This window comes from Mastigoproctus giganteus, chromosome 5 (genome assembly GCF_048544385.1).
Source record: "Mastigoproctus giganteus isolate SK-2022 chromosome 5, ASM4854438v1, whole genome shotgun sequence".
NCBI classification, from domain to species: domain Eukaryota; kingdom Metazoa; phylum Arthropoda; class Arachnida; order Uropygi; family Thelyphonidae; genus Mastigoproctus; species Mastigoproctus giganteus.
In genome coordinates this window covers 98,435,417-98,456,873 of record NC_143579.1, presented here as the reverse complement: position 1 = coordinate 98,456,873, position 21,457 = coordinate 98,435,417, and the positions used below count along the sequence as shown (strand labels likewise).

At 36.4% G+C, this 21,457-nt stretch overlaps 1 protein-coding gene across 2 annotated transcripts in view; it reads left to right on the top strand.

The window, feature by feature from the left end:
* LOC150085580 (uncharacterized) overlaps positions 1–21,457 on the top strand; it is a 433,845-nt gene that overhangs the window by 291,676 nt on the left and 120,712 nt on the right. Inside the window, exon 1 of one of the 2 annotated variants that reach the window (XM_090374123.1) lies at positions 11,229–11,655. The exons of the other annotated variant lie outside the window; for it this stretch is intronic. Coding sequence (XP_090230249.1) covers positions 11,624–11,655 — 32 coding nt within the window. The 5' untranslated portion in view covers positions 11,229–11,623. Of the gene's footprint in view, positions 1–11,228; positions 11,656–21,457 lie in introns of those variants that run through there. 2 annotated transcript variants of the gene reach the window in all.

The window sequence follows — 21,457 nt, the reverse complement described above, 5'->3', positions numbered from 1 at the left end:
CCCCTCTCCTGGAAACTCGAATTTTTTATTCTCAGGAACGAGAACCAGCCCACTCGGGGAAATCCCCCCCCCCTCCTTGTGTCGGAACTAGAGCGAGACAGCAAGGGAAGTATCTTGGAGGAGAGGTTTGATGTATTTAGCAGATGGTTGCGAAGCAGACCAAAAGCGCGGAAATGAGAAATAGAAAAAGCTGTTGTGCCGAAGTTAATTGTTTTTATTATATTATTTTACCTCAATGAGGTTAGTGGGAATGTTTCACAGCTCTTGATAAATCATTATTAGGAGTTGTACAACCCCCAAATCAACTTATACTCACTGCTGTTCCTGTGCTCACTGGCGGACTGGGTCTAAAAATATTGGTTGCCAGGAGACAAAGGGGGTCCACCCACAACTATTATATTTTCAAGCTACTAAAAGGTCATTAACATATTGTCTAATGTTATTGCAAGGGGTCTCACTTGCCATAGGGCAAGCTGACACCCTGACCAGTCCGCCACTGCCTGTGCTCATTCTCAGTGTCTTCTTTCCTTCAAAGAAATTTATGCCAAGTCTCCTAGGAAATTTAACTACTAGCGTTCTAAGTAATCCGCTATAAAATTATGAGAAACTACTTTTATCAGGTCCTGTCCGTGGGGAGGTGATGCGTCCGGGCCCTGGCCTGAAAAGGGGCTCCAAATCCCAACAAAGGGAACATTCAATCCAGGCAAGGAGAATTCTGCGCTGCCCTTTGCTATATCAATACATTTGACATGTTACAAATTACGAATGAGTTCTGTCTCGAAAGCTTTCATTAAATAGGTTGTTCGGAACTCATTTTCGTATAGAGAAACACTATAAATAGTGGTTAGAGTAGCCCGGAAAAGAAAAGTCTATTTAGAGCAGCCTGCCTATTTGATCCATAATGTAGCTAAATTCAAGGCCCATTTAAACACCCTCGCGGCACAGGACTGAGCACACTTTTGAGTTCCCTTAGGTTTCCGAAATATATTGTAAATTGTGATGTAACTTAACCCGATGCACCTCTTGACAAGATATAAAGTACTGCCTTGTGTTGATTTAATTTAGTAATAAATATTTTTGAAAAATCAATTGTTATTTGGAGATATTGGAAAATGTTTAGTATACTATAATTACACATTTAGTATAGTATACTCTCCTACAACATATATTCAAAGTCAGTCATTTTGCTTTCATCCTCACTTCACTAACAGAAGATATATTGTGAATGATGTTACTGTCCTGAACAAGGTAAATGTTGGAAGTGATCACAGAATGGTAAGATGCACACTTGATGTAAGAAAAGAAAGGAAAAAAACTGACTCGAATAAATAATACGGTCTTTGAGATAACAAAAGAGGAGAAAAAGCAGTATGTACTGGAACGTTAGAACAAGTTTGAACGTCTGCAGACTGCTCAGGACCAAGATATCGACGAGGAATATTACAACTTTCTGAAAGTGATAAATCCAAAGAAGAAAAAAATTAGTCAAGAAACACTTGTCATGATGAACCGAAGACGACAAATGAAGAGCAAGATAAACAGTGACAGGGATAAAATTTGAGTATATTGAGTTATGCAAACCCATTAGAAAGAGACTCAGAGAGGACATAAGAAGATTTAACACAAGAATAGTAGAAGCATTAAGGGAAAACAAAGGACTTAAATAAGCAGAAATACAGAAAGACAAATCATACTGAAACTGAAGAATAGCGATGGTGTACATATAAATAACAGAGAAGGCATAATTCAAATAGCAGAAGACTGCTATAGAGAATTATACAAGGAGCGAGGGAATGATGCCAGCAGTGGAGCAGATGGATCGCAAATTAGTAACACATATGACATGTTTGTTTGTTAATTGGTTTTTAGGAGCATTAGCAACCATATTGCTCCGGGATATACGGTGGTCATTCCCTGACCTTTCCGCATCCTCCGTATTTGGTGGTGGTGATGGGCTCGAACCCCGGTCTAATCAAGAAGCGTGTGCTACGCTTCTTGATTAGATCTACGCTTCTGCTACACGCACTGCTGCTCCTTCCCACCTGGCTACGGAGGCGCCTCATACGACATACCCGATATCCTTCCTGATGAGATAGAACATGCGTTGAGGAAAATGAAGAACCAGAAAGCCTCGGGAGAAGATGAAGTTACTGTAGAGTTGTTAAAATTAGCAAGACTCTTCTCAAAATACATTCGAAAAGGTGTGACGCCTAAGGAGTGGAATAATGCAATCATAGTTTTGCTGCATAAGAAAGGAGATAAATCCGAAATTGGAAATTATAGACCAATTAGTTTGTTATCCCATATCTACAAGTTGTTCACAAGGGTCATTACTAACAGATTAGAAAGAATACTTGATGAGAATCAACCGAAAGAGCAAGCTGGCTTTAGGACAGGATTCTCAACTACGGATCACCTTCACGTAATATCACAGCTAATGGAGAAAGCAAATTAATATAAAACACCATTATGCCTGGCATTTGTGGATTACGAAAAGGCATTTGACTCCGTACAGCATAAGGCAATGTTTCGGGCACTGGAAAGACAAGGCATTGATACCCCATATATTATGATTTTGAAGAAAATATATGAGAGTGCTACCTCCTTTATTAGACTAGACAAAGACAGTAGCAAATTTAAAATTGAGAAAGGAGTTCGACAAGGAGACACAGTATCTCCAAAGTTGTTTACTGCTTTCCTTGAGGAAGCTTTCAGAAGATTAGACTGGTCGCAGAAAGGAGTCAATCTGAATGGAGAGTACCTAAACTATTTACGATTTGCAGATGACATTGTAGTCATAAGGCACAATCTAAAGAATTAGAGGAAAATCGTAGTCGGTTATTCTGAGTTAGTGAGGATTTTGGACTAAAGATAAATATGGCTAAAACAAAAATAACGGTGAACAAGTATGTCACAGAAAGGGAAATAATGATTGAAGGAGCAGTAATTGAAAAGGAGTCATATACTTATCTGGGACAAGTTATTAGCTGTAATAATGATAAATGGCTGGAAGTCAAGAGAAGAATAAATTTTGGATGGATAGCATTAAGGAAATATAGTCACATACTGAAGAGCAATGTCCCAGTTTGTCTGAAACGTAAAATAATGAACCAATGTATACTCCCCACCATGACTTATGGAAGTGAAACTTGGGCACTCACCAAAAGAATGGAAGAGAAGCTGAGAACTACACAGCGAAGAATGGAACGAATTATATTGGGAATCAGACTGTTAGATAAGAATAGAAACACGCGGATTAGGCAGCAAACTCAAGTAAAGGACATTCTTATCAAAACTAAAGAACTAAAATTGTCTTGGGCAGGACACATAGCATCGAATACATGATGAGAAGATGGGCTAAGAATATAACAGAATGGTACCCAAGAAGAAAACTTTGGAGACAGTGACGGAGATGGACAGATGAAATTCATGAGTTTGTGGGTAGTAAATGGATTGCCATTGCACAAAACAGAAGGAACTGGAAAGTTGCTGGAGTGGCTTTCATCCTGCAGTGGATTGAAAATGGCTGATGACGATGATGGGGGATTCTGTGACTGACTTGTCTTATTTATGATCTGGAGATTAAGTATAATGATTAAAAATAAAGTTCAAGTTTAACGTTCACTGATTACTTTATTAATCAGTAAATTTCTTTCCCAGTTACGTGTTTTTTTTTTTTTTTTTTTTTTTTTAATTTACATCTCTCATTTATATCATTTCTTTCCGGTTTTTTTTTTTTTTTTTGTCAAAAGAATCGAGGAATAGTTAAGGGGTGGGGGGAACACGTTTCCATGTAGATGTTATTGAGTGTACCTGAAGTAATGAAAACAAACGTTAAATTATTTTTTATCCGTAATGCTACTGGTTTAACTAATAATATTCGAGGCTAGTATCATGAAGAAACACTTATTCAAGAAAGGCGTTTATATAATAGATAAATTTTGAGACCTCCAATTGTAGCTGGGAAAACCAGGCCGCCTTCTCCTTAATCCATTCCCCCTTAAATAGGCCCTGGCTAAAATACTATACATTTGCAGTGAAAAATAACTCAGTACTGTAATTAATGAACCAAAGAGCCATAAAAATGAATAAAAAAATATATGCACTTTTTTATATATTGTATATACAATTTTTTGTTTATCTTTATTTCCTTGAATGGGATGCTCAGATAGTGATTTCATCTCAGAGCCATAGCAGTTCTGACTCCACAATTGGATACCCTTTCTTGGCCCATAGTCTGTTGATTCTTGTTTCACTCCTGCTTCCACTAATCCCTACAGCGTCGAACCCCAGGGGCTCACATCTGGTGAGTATGGGCTTGGCACACCCTGGGTCCCGAGCTGAATATCATCATTCTTCTCTTTCTTGGTGATTCCCTTCTCTCTCTCTCTCTCTCTCTCTCTCTCTCTCTCTCTCTCTCTCTCTGGGTAACTCGGGAATTTTTTTTTTTGGCTGGTGCAGCATAAGCCTCAGGCTTCTTTGCACCATATATCTAATAATAATAGTCTCTATAGAGCCACTGCGCGCGCGCACACACACCTCTGTGAAAAGATTCTAAATATCTTAGCGCAGAAGTTTCGTTGATGCTCTTATATTGTTCGTGTTTATTGTTGCCTTCTGCGTTATTCGCAAAAAAAAATTAAACGAATAATATAAATACGGTTATTGCCTTGGAAGAAAGATTAGCTTAAATTTTGGAATATACCTTAGCCGTTTCGACAACGCCATCAACCAATAAAGCGTTGCAAAGCAATACAATTAATAGTCTAAATAGTGGCGCCATCTATTGGCACTATTATTGAATAAGAAGGATAGCATGCATAAAAGCTATGCACATGACCAGAAGCTATAACTAAGAAAGAACCTCCTTATGTGACAGTGTAAATTCTCATTGAGTAAAGTCAGAGTGTGAAGAGTTCTCTAGGACCCATAGTGAAAGACAGATGACAGTCCAGGAACGCGTGCCTACGGAGGCACCTTGTGTGCAGTTTTATCGGCATCCCCACACAAAAGAAAATAATAAATAAATAAATAAATAATTGAACACGGTTATTTTAATAGATCTCGTAATGATCACTGAACACATAACAAAACAGTCTGGAATTAAAAAAGCTACAATTAGGTTTTAACACTTAACAAAAGAAATGTCTTTAATCATAATGTTTATCCTTCTGTTTCTTATAATTTACAGATGAAAACAAATTTTAAATGATAATATAATGAGCTGATAATTTTTTAGTAATGTTTATAGTAAAGTACAAACAAACAAGAATAGGCTGTTTAGTTTTTATTTTAATTTTTAAAATTTGGTAAACTATTAAACTCGGAAGCCCCCCACCCTTCCTTGATCAGGCTTTGTACGATGCACAACCTGCACGCAGCGGCCCTGAATGACACCCTACTATCGATGCCTAGCGTACTCGATAGGCTGATAAATGGTGATGAGGAAATCCTGGCTGCGTGGTATAAGGTGCCAACCTTTGCACTCTCTACGATGCGAATCTTGTAAAGGGCATGGCACATGAGGTTGCTTTTGCTTACAGTTTCTTCATAACAACAGGAATTGTAACCACGACGTAGACAAACATTTAGCCGATCGAGTTGGATCGGCTGAATTGTGTTGAAATATCATCTTACTTGCAGGATGAACAGAAAAAAATTTTCCTTGATGCGAGCATGCTCTTATGATAATATAAGCAAGGGGGGGGGGGATCAAAAAAAAAAAAAAAAACACGTATGACGTTATTTTTCACTGCACTTATTTCTTCACAGCGGTGAAGAAAATGTATCAGAACGTGTGGGTTTGCTGTTCTGTACCAAAATGATGTGTAGCCGAGTGGTTAGGAGCGGGAGTGCAGTAGCACCCGCTCCTTGAGTAGACCGGAGTTCAAGCCTCTGATTGCTAAATACGGTCGATCTGCCAACCCGCACTGGAGCAGCGTGGCAGATTATGGCCCATTTCCCTCAACATGAATTGTTCAGGAGGCTTCCATCCTACAGTGGGTTGATAATGGCTGCACACCTTACTTTTATTTATTTTATTTTATTTTATTTTTTTTTTACATCAAAATGAGATTTTCATCCAAAGGAAAAGTTAAAGCGTGTGCTTTAAAACTCAGAAATGAAGTTGTCTTTAAGAAATGAAATGAAATTATCAGTTTATATATGAAGTTCTCAAAAATGAAGAAAATCATTACCACGCAGACTCTTACGTTGACGTTAATTTCCTCAAAGTTTACTTAAGTAACCAAACTTAATGTCACATAAATTTGTTTAAAAATCTGTTAAGTAATATTTTTGTGAAAATCGAAACATTCTGAATTATGCCATAAAGATGGAGAAACATATGTTCTGTTAATGACAGAGTTAATGCGATCGTCAGTAAACTTTACCTGTGGCTAGGAGGTTGAATAACAAGGAAATCGATAACATGTTTCCTGTGGCATCCTTTTAGCAGGACAACGAAATTCGACTTGTCACTGAAGATGTATTTTCAAAAAACTTTTTTTGATAGTTTAGTTCATTTCAACTGAATTAAAGTTCCATTTAATTCTTAATTGATTTACTGCATGTGAATCACCAGGAAAAACTGAATCCCTCCACAGTTCTTCGAGAATCAAGTTTAAAAGTCAGTATTTGTCCCAGTTCTGGTTGAATTATACAACAGAGCTATTCATCTTTAAGTAAACAAGCAGGTACTAAAGTATTGATTCCTTTCGCAACAGTTTACTTATGCGATATAGGTTTTCCAACTCGTGCTTCTGCGAAATTCCACATCGAACATTAAAAAGGAACTGAGAGTAATCATTTTGGAATACTAAAACTGTTTGGAAAACTTTATCCAGTAAAACAATCCCATCCTTCTCATTGAACGTTACTATCTAGTTCTCATCATATTTTTAATAACCACTCTGCCACTCAACCATCCTTTATCCACAGCAGTAACTTGCCCCTAATGCCACCCTGCTCCATTTTGTAGAAGATTCTTTCATGCGGAACAATATCAGAAGCTTTGATGAAATCTAAGTTTGATGTCAAAATTATTTTTTGCATCCAATTCCTTTGTCACTGCATCATAGTAGCCAATCAAATTGGACCGACAAGGTCTCCCCCTAACAAACCCATGCTATGACTGAAGTATAACTGCATTCCTGTCTAGATGGTCCCGCATTACTTTTTTAACCAGTGACTCCATTATTTTCCTTGGAACAGAAGTTAAACTAACAGGTCTGTAATTACTCATGTAACCCTTTGATCCTTGTTGAATGTGCGTCCACGTTGACCTTCCCTGAATCCAACAATGCTCTCATAATTATGGCTAAGGATTTTCTTATCTCCTTTGCTAGCTCTCTTAATATAATTGGTAGATTCCATCCGTCCCAGGTATCTTATATGTTTAGCTTCAGTAATTTCTCTCCCACTTTCCTCTCAATTATCATAAAATCATTCGGCTCCCAGTTATGCATTTATATACTTCTGGCATCTCCAACCTCATCCCTAAAAAAAAAAAAATAATCATATGTGAACCTAGACGTAGATTGTCTATTCAGTTTGTCAGTAATCTGAGCAGGATCATCAGCAGTTATAATATTCATGTATAGCGGACAAATGTGATTCAGTGTTTACATAAGCAAAAAAATCTTTGCAAAGGCGGCATCTCGTAATGTGCCTTAGCATGCTTTACCTACTTTGTGACTTAATTGAAAACTAATTTGCATCTACTGTTGGTTTGTGTATCTCCTGATAGTTTATAAGCATCCCATGCAATTTTCTTCTCTTCTCTGCCACTGGTCTCATTAGTTCATCTGACATCTGTTTAGGTGTAAACCTTGAACAGTACCTCTCAATTGGCATAAAAATTTAGTAGCTGCTGTGATTATTTCCTCGAACTTCTCATTTAGAATTTGCTGTTATCATCAGTTAGTCCCTCTGAATAGATTTTAAAAATTATCTGAGACCACTACAAACCCCCTGGTTAATAGCCGTAAGCGGGTGTCTCTTAGGAGAAAATAAAGATAATAATAAATAATAATCACCTTTAAGAAAGCAAGAGCCATTGATGCCTTTGCCCTTGATGGTAGTTGCATCTTTAAATTGCATTTTTTAACTTGAAAATAATTTAGAAATTATTCAAATCTATATATCTCTGTGCAATAAAGGCATTATACTCAATTTTGAAAATCTCGGGGCAGCATCTGTTACTTCGGCTAGTAACTATCCGAGAAATGAGAATTCGTCAACATCTTGATTTTTTTTTTTTTTTTTAGATGTGATTATTTTTATTATGAATTTTTACGTTAATTTTCATTTGTGAATTATAGCGCTTACTTCCTTCATTCACATCGAATGAAGGAAGCCAGCTGTTTTGAAGTTTGTAAGAATATTTCAGGAAAGGAACTCGAGCGATAAACTCTAACTTATCACTCCAGTGGGCACCGAGTTTTTAAGTGCTTAGAAAAGCATCGATACGTCATAGAAGACTGAATTCCCAGCAGTGACTACCGATTGTATTGCGCTTGTAGTAAGGTCGAGTGGGAAATAGTAAAACGATGAACTTAGTGCTGTTTGATTCTTGGTATTCTGCGCTTGCTATCTATGCTTAACAGGCCGACTTTACACGGAAATCAAGAATATGAAATTGATGTTTAAGTATAAAGACTCTCCAAAAGATTTTGAATTTTTATAAAATTAAGCACTTATCGTTGCTCAAAAGATTGAAATTGGAAGGACACGGGCACCTGTAAAGAACATATCTTTCTGTCAAAAGATACTGTTATTAATGAAAGAAAATTGCTGCTACACAGTTTTATTAATTAACTGCCGTTTATTGATTAATAATTTGAAAATGAAATGCACAAGGCATAATTCTTATGGGTTTTGGTATTTAACTATATAATATCGGTGTAAATACACCATAGTTTACCCATAAATTTGAACTACTATGTAGTGTAAAAGACATCTTTTTAATTCTATCCAATATTGTTGGTGCCTTCACAACGAGATAGCTGGTATTGACTACAGTACTTCAAAAAAATAACGCTTCTCTAGTAGAGAAGACTACTGTTATTTATTTTCAGAGGATACCACCACCCAGACGATCGTTTCGAAGCTATTGGGCTTCATCATCAGTGGGCGGGCAGGTACCCTGGTAATGCAATATTCCATAATTGATTAAAAATGAAAAAAAAATAATAAATAAAATAATGGAAATTATACTCAAGAAGCCTGTTAAGACAAAATGTGTGAACATAAAAAGTATGCTCACTGTTCGATTTCATTTAGTATGTAACATAGCAACTTTTGCTGCCTTAAAGTCCTCCTTCCCCTTTAATAGATTGTACCGTGTAATCTCGATGAGTGAAAGTTCGGGCACGTGTATATTTTGTATTAGTAGTGGCAAATGATGCAAGAAAGCAAGCTTATACAGTATCAGCAGGGGAAAAAAATCCCACATCACCTATCCGACTCCTAATAATTTTGTCTAGTTCCTCTAAATTTGTTCAAACTACCCACTTCCACAGCACAAGATGAAAGTTTGTTTGTTTGTTTGTCAGTCAACTACCCGCTGGCTTGAAAGCACGTTGCAACTGACTCTTTTCTTGGTATCCTTTTGTTCCCCCTCACTAATCTCGTTACCCTTCTCTGCACCGGTTCCAACAGATCCACAGCCTTTCTGAAGTGAGGCGTCCAGACCTGTATACAGTACTAAGATGGCCTAATCATTGCATTATACACGGGATAATCACCTCCTTATTCCCGCTCGCCAAAACTCGTGTATATCATTGGCAAAATCCCATGAGCTGTCCTGCAAACTGTCTACAGCGCTCAGAACACTTAATATAATTTTGTTACTATGCCCAAAAGGGTACGCGCCAAGGACTCGTGATTCATATAAGTTAGCTAATCTCTAGATTCAGAATGTTCTTTTATTTCTATATGAACATTTTTGAGAGTGAGTCAATGGCGGTGTTCCTGTTGAATGTGTGAAAAATAATAACATAACCTTTTTTTTTTTTTTTTTTTTTTTACAAATAATGATTTCACAGATTCATATTTGATTCTTGTCATTAAGGCCTGACGTTGCCGAGTTGTCAGGAGCGCAAGTGCAGTAGCACACGTTCTCTGAGTGAAACGTGGTTCAAGCCTGTAACTGCTAAATACGATTAACATTTGTATTGATTGATTTATTGTAAACTCCACTGATCTAGTGGTCGTGTCGGAGTATAAAACAAGAACATTATGAATTTTGATTCTTCTGATACTAAAAGCTAAATCGGCCACTAGCTTCGCGCGTTCCTAGAAATTATTTCACTGCGCATCTCTCTGAAAGGGGCACTGCCTATTATATTAAATAAATCCACAAATATTTAATTGGAAATCTCCCCAAACCTGCTGGATAATTCACTTCTCTTCCGTTTGTTAATCTGATAAATCATTACAAGCATTTCCGATGTTATGATTAGTTAAAGTTGTGTAACAGTAACATTATCTGAAATTGTGTACATAAACAATGAAGTTGAACGATTGTATTCGATTGGAGGAATGTTCTCTTTTCTTTGGCAAATACAGAAAGTCCCTTCCTTCTATGGTTTAGCCATTCTAATACTGAGACCAAATTTTATAACTGCTTTATGAAATATCAATGTTAAACTGACATATGACTGATTTGTAACCTTTTGGGTCATACTAGTACAGGGAAAGTTCATTGGATCAAACAGCGCTCAATTATCATGCCCAAGTAAAATAAGTCGCTAATCAATAGCTTTCATTGTCTTAAATGCCCTTGCGTGACTTGCTTTGATTGCAACAATCTGTTATCTAACTCATCCTTTACTAAACGAACCGGATTACTGTAATTATGCTGTAATGCTATCGAATAATTACAGTATGTGCGTGTGTTGTGCAGAGGGAACACTAACACCTGCTGTAGTAACTAAAATAAGCCTTCCAGTTTTAGGAAATTTATTCTTACATAGTGTATAGAAGGAGATAAAGCTGCTCTGTTATGCAAGCAACACAAACCCAAGCTTTGAAGACTTTCTCTTTTATGCTAATGATGGAACGACGGAGGTGGAGAAAGTGAATAGCACATCACGACCATTTGACACGCGCCACAATCCTCTCATCTGCTGCCACTACGAAAACATCTCAATTCCACTGCTTCCGCATCAGTCCGTCCGTTCCCGACATGCCCTAGAATAGAAGCCGGCAGCTGTGCGCCACTGACGGCACTTGTTCCCGAGGGTGTTGGAACGCTCTAGTGGTGCAGCTGCCAAGGGTTTTGTTGCGTCACGTGCAGTGTATATGCAAGTGTGTATATGTACGTATGTATAAGACCCTCAAACAGTATCAAGAAACGCAGTTGACGGAGTACCTGAGGGAGGCAGTGATACACTTGACGACGGACGTGGAGTCTCTCTTTTAAATAATTGTATTTGTTTCGTGACTGATCTTTCGTTGTCTTCCCGAATGCTGGAGACCACAACTGCTGTTTCACTGCGGATACTTGAACTTCTCTGACATCATTGATAGTGCTCGCTTCGTTTACCTTCTCTTGTAGCAAAAGTGATGCAGTAGGGACGCTGTTTACTTGTCCTCGTGCATAACGGCTTACGACGTCACCATGGTTCTGAACGAAGTTCCTCCTCAAAGCGAGTAAGTTCTTTCATTGACCGCCTGCTACAGCCTTTTATTCCTTTAAGCGCCACTCTTCTCATGTTAAAGCAATGCGCGGAGTTACAGTACTAACGGCTCTCCGATCTCTCTCCACTTTTGTTGTTTTTCTTTCTGTTTTTTTTTTTTTTTTTCTCTCTCCTGTCTCTTCAAGAAGCTTAGCGTGCATACTTAGACACTATAGAAAAGATAACGCCTGGTACGTCTAGTGAGTGTTTATCACTGACTAGATAAGACTTCTCGACGTTGCACCATAGATAAATTACTAAGTGAGCAGGTGTGCCGTGACGACGGACAGTCGAGTTTGACCAAAAGTGATATATTTCGGAGAACAAGAAGGATTTCAATTCTTCCACAATGAAAATGGTCGATCATAGGAACTGCAGCTGGTTGGTGGGAAATTATATAAACGTTATGGCGAAGTGCTCCACATGTCTAGCCTTGAAGTGCTACATAAAATGCCATTATATTGTGTTACCATAACGGCAAAGATATTTTTATGATTAATTCCACGTGGTCATACAAAGGTGGTGGAGAAAGAGACACTGCTACGGAGACTTTGTACAAGCAGGAATATGCTAACAACAATTTATTTATTGCTTATTGACGTGGATATAAATAAAAGCTGAAGATGAAAATTACTATATTAAAATGAAAATATTATTATACCTTCTGGGATAGGGGACTATATCCTCACCATACCCTTGTTTAAAAATCAGAAGTGTATTAACCATTAATGAGGAACATATTTGAAATCGTTGCGTTCCTGTTTTGGATTGCTAACAGAAACAGCCTTGTGGATATGCCCTTCTTTAAAAATCAGAAAAGTGAATGAATCGTTAATGTGGATAATTTTTGAAATAATCATCTTATCAACGGTTTTACGCAGATCCGTCACCTTGTTTATCAGCATCACTAATCAATGTATACGAAAATGTATCGTCGAACGCAAATGCTACACTTTTCTGCATAGTCCCCCACAATCGTCATGCAAAAATTGACAAGTACTTGAATCGTGTCATTTGCACACTTTGCTTTTGCGCAATTTTTGCGATTTAGCACGAAATGCAGAAATGATATTGTAATAAAATATGGTTTCTGCTCTACTTTTACCTGTTAAAAATCATACGAGATCTTAAATGGTATTTTATTTTCGATCCTAATTTTTAATATGTTCTGCTTATCTTATGGAATGGTTCAAATTTCATTGTTTAGTTAAGTTTGATTACCGGATAACGACTGAGTCGCTATTTGCTTGCTGTTTTAAACTACCCTGGATGTTTCTTTTGGCTCTTAGGATTTAACCTTTTGTTCAATAGCCTGGAAAATAATTTCCGGTAATTCAGCTTTTCATTTACAAACAGCCGAGCTCGCTCACAGTAGACGCACGATTACTATGTTATACTAATTGGGTTACGTTTCAATGAACTAATGAATGACCAACCGGAATTATTCATTCAAACTTGGAGACCGCGATATGAGTACTAGTAGAATCCCAATTAAAGATCAGATGATTATGACTCTTAGCTCATTAGAACTCAACAAATATTTTTAATTGTTATATTCGAATCATTTATTTTTAAAAGGGGGAGGGGCAAGTCAGCAGTTTTACAAAGATAACCTAAATATAGTGCTGCTTATAAAAATGGATAACTGTTTCGCTTTATATAAAATGGTACAAGTTACAGATTTATTTCTTATTACATACATGAAAAAAACTTAATTGGAAAAGGGCGTAAATCATTGATTTATATTGTTTTAAAAATATACGGTGTTTCCTCTAGTGGTCTGGTCAACTGTTAAAATAATGAAGACATAACAGGTGATTTCAGATTATTTTACATTCTGGAATGTATTGTTTTACATTCCAGACTGCAGGCGTGTTGTTTTAATTGCTGTCTTTATACTCGTACGTCATTTTATTTAGTTTGCTGTGTGTTGTTTGTTTGTTATTTAAGTTTTCTTGAGATATCTTGTTCAAGTGGGCGCCTCCGTAGCCAGGTGGGAAGGAGCAGCAATGCGTAGCACACGCTTCTTGATTAGACCGGGATTCGAGCCCGTCACCACCAAATACTGAGGATGCGGAAAGGTCAGGGAATGACCACCGCATATCCCGGAGCAATATGGCCTTAGTTGCTAATGCTCCTAAAAACCAAATTACAAACAACAATCTTGTTCAAGTGATGCTAATGACAGTCAAAGTAAATTGCCTAACAAGAGAAAAAGAATTTGGAATCCTGGTTCCTAATAAGTAAACTAAAACAGGCAAAGCTTCATGGACAGCCTTATACTGGAAAGAAAGTTTCTCCTGGAAAAAAAAAGGGAAGTAGCTGTTCTTGTCATTTAAAATGTTTTGAAAATTTTTATGACACTTGTGTAGAGATTTTTCAAAAAGAAAAGCTCGCTCTGGAAATTCACATCTACATTACATTTCTCTAATTTTAGCATCGATTACAAACGATGGTAACAAAATTTTTCATGAGGAATTCGCTCAGTTTGAATCACAAGAGAAAAGAGTAACTAAGAACCAAAAAGTTTCCCTTTCAGATTGCGAAGTACTGCATGCTTGCTCGTCATCTGGTGTTGTCAAAACAGGAGACTTCATCGAATGGTCACCAACATTTTGAGAATAATATCATTAGCTGTAATTCCCAATCTTACCTTCTTAAAAAGCCTGTAATGACGAAAAACCCGTATTAAGTGATGTTAAGAAGATTGAAGATATTAAAATACCCTAGTCATTACTACACAGGTAAGTGTAGTAATGACTAGAGTATTTTAATATCTTCAATCTGGTAGAAATAAATAAACAACCTGCTAAGATTCAAAGTGAAATGCCTTTTTGAAATATTTTTTGACGTAATTGCAAAATAAAGTAATCAGTGGTTATTAGAAAATGTGAGACAAAATCAAATTGATTGTGAGGGAGGAAAATTGAGAAACTCTCGTCAACAAAAAAATAAAATAAAATAATAATAAAAAAAAATGGTGTTTTCGCAACTGAAAATTTCAGTCTTGCCGCTTATTTCATTCATATGATCTCTTCAAGCACTGAACTCATAGTACGTTTATTGCTTTACCTGGGTCCATATTGAAGCCAACCCATAAATTTTTAGCCCATTCTCTACAGTTTCATTCATTGAGAATGGTGGAAAGGTTTTCCAGATTTTCGAGAGGAGGGGGAAAAAATGCTTGTGTGGTTAATCATTAATAATAAAAATATATTTCTGTTTTAAATGTCGGTAATATGAGAGAAAATATTAAATGTACTTTACACTTAATATTTAATACTTAATATTTAGAGTAACTCTAAATATTAAGTACATTTATTATTGCTTTTCTTGGGTTCTTAGCAGTTTGGTTGTGTTTCTGGAAAGTAATGACAAAAGTATTCATTTTCTCTCATTCCTGCTGGATGGATAGAATATTTTTGAGTTACTTGTACAGCATCATAAACATGAGGGCCTTTGTTACTTTAAATGTATAAATATGAACGCCCATCTCAATTATCAGTAGCAGCATTCAGTCCCTGAGAAGATGAAAAACGGAATGACACTGTTTAGTAAATATAAACGCAGAGTGAAAGCGCACAAATGTTGAACAATAAAGGGAAAAAAACATATTTACAATAGAGGTTTTTTTCTAAGCCCCATCCATTGCTAAGTGAAAAAAATAAATAAATAATGTCAGCTATTTCTAGACTGCTATGTGACAACCGTGCCAGAAATGCAGAAGTAGCAATTTTTTTCCTCCTCTGTGTTACCCAGAAAACAGTTGGGTAATTTTTGGTTCTTCACAAACCTCTTTCACAAGATTGATTTTCATATATTGGTATATTTTCAATCAGAAAAAAAAAGGAAATTTTAAAAAACGTTGCACCAAAGTCCGCGTTGTCATTGTTCTTAAGTTTACAAAGAGGTTATGGTATAGCAGTTGTGTGAACGTGGAAGAAAGCAGTGTTTTCCTGGTCCTTGAAACATCTTGTAATTCACCAGGGGAAGGGGTTGGAGTCGTGCCAAAGTTTTCGAACTAACTGCACAAGTATGCAGTCATTACTGACTTGCTTACAACTTTTCTTTTGTGACTCAGGAAGGGGGAAAAGTGTTGTACACCTGTAAAGGCAGGTGACGCTACTCGGAAGCATGAAGAAACTACGTAATCTATGCAAGTATTTCTGCCGTCTGCTGTACGTGTAGAATTCTGCTATTAATATTCTTAGTACTGTAATAGAATCAGATACGAAAACCACATTAGGATTGATTTTAATATGTATTCAAAAATACTTATTTTATTAAATAATAAAATCTGTTTCACCGATGAAAAGCAAATTTCTAGTTTTACACACTCAGAAAGACAAGTAGTGCAAATACATTTTATGTTCACAGAAAATATAGCTACTAACACATTTTTGTCAAAAAATATCATATATATTGTACGATGATATTGTGAAGAAAATCACGAGGCGTTGTCTTATCCTCTCACTTCAGTTTAGTGCGCGCTATTACCCAGACTGGCCGTTACTAATTTTATTGTCTCTTCATCGGTGGACAACTAGGGCACTCTACCTGCAACGACTGATAATCTGGCGATGATAAGAATCAATAATATGATACCAACAAGCTTCGATAAATTAAACTACTTAATAAACTTTTAGCTAAGAAACGCATCTAGTAAGGGAATTGGTATAATAAGCGTACAAATAACTATGGGGTTGCTACCTACCGATGACCGTATATTATCTAAAACGGTCAGCCCGGTTAATGGTTCTCACTGCAAATAAATAGCAATAACTTCTCTTTGTGGGAGGTGCTATTGATTTTAAGTTAAGAGTGTGGCGACTCGTTGTGATTTAACTTCACAATATGAGATGTATGATGTTTTTTATGGAAACTTTTTGCTAATAGAGTGTGTGTGTTCATCAATGATATTTTAAAGTTCATATATTTTGGGGTGTGCAAAAAAATTTGTGAAATTTGAGTTATTAACAAGCTCTTCATAAGTGTGTTATGTAAGGCGACCCCTAAACGTTAGTTCAACTCCACCATAGTTCTCTGTGATGATATTCAAAACTGTAATTGCTAGTAGAGATAAGTGAAATTCCCATTACCTTGTTAGCATTCCATAGCTATTCGTAAAGATTGAGTTTTATAGGTTGGTTTTGGCCAAGGCAACTCACACCGTAGGAAGACCCTGTATCCAGGAGTATGCTGGAGGGGACTTGGATAATTGTTAAAAATTTAACAAGGAGCTCGAAGTCCTTGTTATGGGGATTATCCAAGACCTTATTTAAAAAAAAAAAAATAGTTTGATAAATTTTAACAGACTGTTTTAATTGGGAATGTGGGATGTCAGTTCTCTAGCGAACAGATTGGAAGCACATCCCTGCCTATATCTGTAAATTGGGAGTATAGTAAAGATCAACTGGTCCGATAAACTCGGAATTTATCTTTAAAATTTGGGTGCACATCAAAATTTCTTTGTAGCTGCTTTAGGTTATGAACTATAAATAAATGTTCTCATTATCGACAGACGCTCATTGTCATTTCAAATCCTTAAAAAAAGTTATATTCGTATGTTTTCAATGATATTTTCAAGTTCATATATTTTGGGGTGTGCAAAAAATTTGTGAAATTCCAGTCATTAACAAGCTCTTCATGAGTGTTCTAGAGTCTTTGCGTAAGGCTTACTAGAGTATGCTTGGACCTTCTCAAAACAACAAAGTGAGACAGAATTCTTATCACAACCCACACTATTATTAATTTAACCTCCGCATTACTATCATCGCTGTGGGCGTTCCCGTTTTATTTGCTTCCTAAACATGCGGTAAAGAAATGAATTTTTTTTGTGATTCATCGATAATGGGAGTTGTCTGGTGACTCTCTTCATTTACTGATAAGGCAGAATCAGGTTTAAAACAATTCCAGAAATGTTGCTTGAACAGCTAATATGATTTACAATATAGTGCTTTCTTTATTATAATACTATGTAACAGATTTTCAAAAAAAAAAAAAAAAAAAAAAAGTGCTGAAAACTTTGTTTTGCATGTCTTATTGTTTATTTTTGAATTTATTATTATTATTATTATTATTATTATTATTAGCCATGTGGTGCAAGAAAGCCTGAGGCTTATGCTGCACCAGCCAAATTAAAAAAAAAAAAAAAAAATTGAGAGATTGAAGAAACCACCTAGAAAAGAAGAATGATGATATCCAGCTCAGGACCATGGGTGTGCCAAGCCCATACTCACCAGATATGAGCCTCTGGGGATGCTTTTGTTACGCTGATTCAGAATATGACCTTGTTTTTCGCATAGCAACAATAAGTTGCCTTTAAATTAAAGAACATTAATATGCAGTAAACGGCCTCCTTAGCCGAGTGGTCAGTAACGGGAGTGCAGTAGCACACGCTCTTTGAGTAGACCCGGGTTCAAGCCCATGACTGCTAAATACGGTTGATCTGCCAATCCGCACTGGACCAGCGTGGAAGATTATGGTCCATTTCCCTCGTGAATTATATAAAAAACATTATGGGAATACTGTTGTCTTGAAACTTCACTTAGACATGTTGGACAGACAACTTGTGTGATCGAGACCCTCTAATATTAGCGGGTCTCGATCACATAAGGTGTCTGTCCAACATGTCAACATAAATTATTGAGGATGCTTCCATTCTGAAGTGGATTGATAATGGCTGCAGTTTTAATATGCTATTGCACATTAAAGCTATTATTATTATTATTATTATTATTATTATTATTATTATTATACCATATCAGATTTAATACTCTACTCTGTAAGGAAATTAAATATTTTTAAACCAAGTCACACAAGCTAAAAAAAATCATCAAATTAAAAATCATAAATTGGGTTAATTAAAAAAGTCTTTAAAATGAACATATTTGCATAAATTGTCTTTTGTAGTCAGTAAGATAACCCCAACCAAGAACCAGATATAGTTGCTCATCATAGCTTCATCCCACCTTCCTTGGTTCCTCTCCTTTGTTGATTGTATGTCTTCTTACAATCCTTCCCCATGCTTTTCACTAACATTTACCAGATTTTGTCTGAAAAAATCGAAGTGGGAGTGCGAGTAATAGAGCTTGATTGACATTGCATCTATTTTTCTGTAATTTTAATCAGCTTGTCAACCAGTTCTTTGTAATTTTCACCCTTAATATTACCAAGAAGGCCATTCACTACAAGGCGAAACGACTGCTAGTCATTTCGCTTAGCTGCAGTCATTCTGTCTTTGAGATCTTGCGAAGCCAACGTCTTAAATATGTCAGACAATTTTAGAAACATAGATAGCATATATATGCTTGAAGGTGTCATTTCGAGTATAGTATGCTTTATAAAATTGTTTCACCGGCCCCAGTTTGATATGGAGTGTGTTGGAGGCAAGACTGTTTCTTGGAACCAAGAAATTGTTTGCTTCTTTGTGCCTGCCTTGCTTTGATCTACGACTCGTACTACAGCAGAAATGAAGCGTCCACAAGTTGTCTTGATCACCCATAGGCATTCCAAAATAGGCAAAATGCACTGTAAAACTTGTTAACACCAACGATGTTATGGTTCATCTGCTTTTTAAACTTATAATATCAACTAACAGAACAGGAGTCTAGAGGAAACTTGCAGTTTTCTTTGGTAGCAATAGAAAACTGGAAAAAAAAATAATAAATAAATAATAACAATTATATGACTAATATAGAATGTTATATATTACAGTATTGGTACATTATTAACTCACAGAATTGCCGCGAAAATATGTGGGTTAAATGCTTATCAATACTAGAGGGAAAAAACCAACATCGACTTTGGATTCAATACACAACTTACAAGAAATAGCTAAATAACAAACATTTTTGCTATACGTTGTAATTAATCCTAAAGAGGGGGGAGAGAGAATAAAGATCAAAAGAAAATATAGACATGCACATCGCTTGTTATCCACCTCACAAAATATAGCCTGAGGTGGGCAAGTAAACAAAGCAGGAAATAAATACGATGAAATAGGCCTTTCTGTTTCAGTTTTGCTTATACTGTTTTTTTTTTTTTTTTCCTCCTCTCTCTCTCTTCCAGGCTCTCTTGTCTTCGAGAGCCTGGGAAAATGTGTGGATGTTACTAGAATTTTTAGAAAATTTCGCATTTATTATCAATTTATCACCGCAAAAGTGGTTACTCTAAATACAGCCTCAAGTAACGGCTAGTCGGATGTACATATTTATTTATTTATTCAAAAACATACACACAGATGTAAATATACTTGTACTTACTAGAATATTATTGGTTCTTAGACTAGGAAGCCACACTAAAGAGCGTAGTAATGCTTCAAATTGCATAACAACCCTTGCGTATGCTTAGTTTTGGTATTCAGTTAACAAAATACAATCAACCACGGACTTACCAAAGTTGATAAGCTCATATGCACAATATCAACATTGTGTCTGAACAATCATATCAATAATCACAACTATTACCAAGAAGTAGTCTCATCCGTACTCATGACTTCCCCCACACACTCACCCCCTAACTGTACCTCGCAGGTTGCGTCAAATGTAAAATTGTAATTCAGTAAAAATGCCTTGATAATGTCTTTGAATATTAAATCTGCATGGTCAGTACTTGTGGTCTCAGTGAAACCAAGGATTTAAGATATCTCGTTTTTCAATTACTTATCATTGTTATTGAAAAACGAGATTGTTCGTGCTCTTTGTTACACTCGTTATCAAGCGAAACGAAGTCGTGTATGAGAATGCCATTCGTTAGGTCAGCCTTCTTATTATTTTTAACCTTGACAGTGTACAAACTGCTCATATATACAGAAGCGTTTTCAATGATACCTAGATTACAATCCTGCCTTGTGAAATCATTTTAACCAACTTTTCCTTCTCCTTTGATATCAGGAGATTCTTAAAAGATGACAATTGAGCGTCATCTCGCACACAACTTAAATACTAAACAGACAACTCCCGAGGTTACCACCACTGAATAGTACTGGATAATAATAGGGTAAAAAATGAACTCGTCGAGTCTTCTAAGTAAAATCATGGGCGGCTAGAGGAGTTTGCATCATCCACTTCCTTTAACCATATTATTTCCCACCGAGCGTGGGAAGTCGTCATCAGTCAGTCGTAACGTTCTTAATAAGAAGGCCAATTTTCTAGAGATAGCCACTTGCGTGAGACTGCCTTTGTTACGAGTTCCTTTCAAATATTTTTAATGGCATCTAATGCAAAAATGAAACACTACATTCTGTTCGACTTAAAATTTTCTACTTAATTGTAACTGCCAATCAGGAAGGCATTAGCAAGTTTTAAGTATATTAGCATTAGTAGAGGCATACGATGCAAGAAAGCAAGCTTATGCAGCATCAGCCAAAAAAAAAAAAAAAAAAAAATCCCTCTCATTTCACCCCCTCCATTCGTTCCAAAGGCCTGCCCAGCTCAGTCTTAAATTTATTTAGGCTATTAGCTTCCACAACAAAAGATGGAAGCCTGTTCCAGCAATAAACTACCCGCTGGCTAAAGGCAAATTTCCGCACATCTATTCTACAACTATATTTCCTCAATTTGAAACTGTGCCCCATCATGTTCTTAGAGTTTACTTATGTACGCTTATGTAAACCTTCTAGAGTTTACATAAGTAAACTCTAGAAGGAAAGGGATGAATCAGATTGCACCACTTAACATAAATGGGTTGACTATTGATGATCATTCTCATGCAGCTGGATAACCTGAATGAGTATTTTGCATCTACATTCACACATGAGGAGTTATTCAATGAGG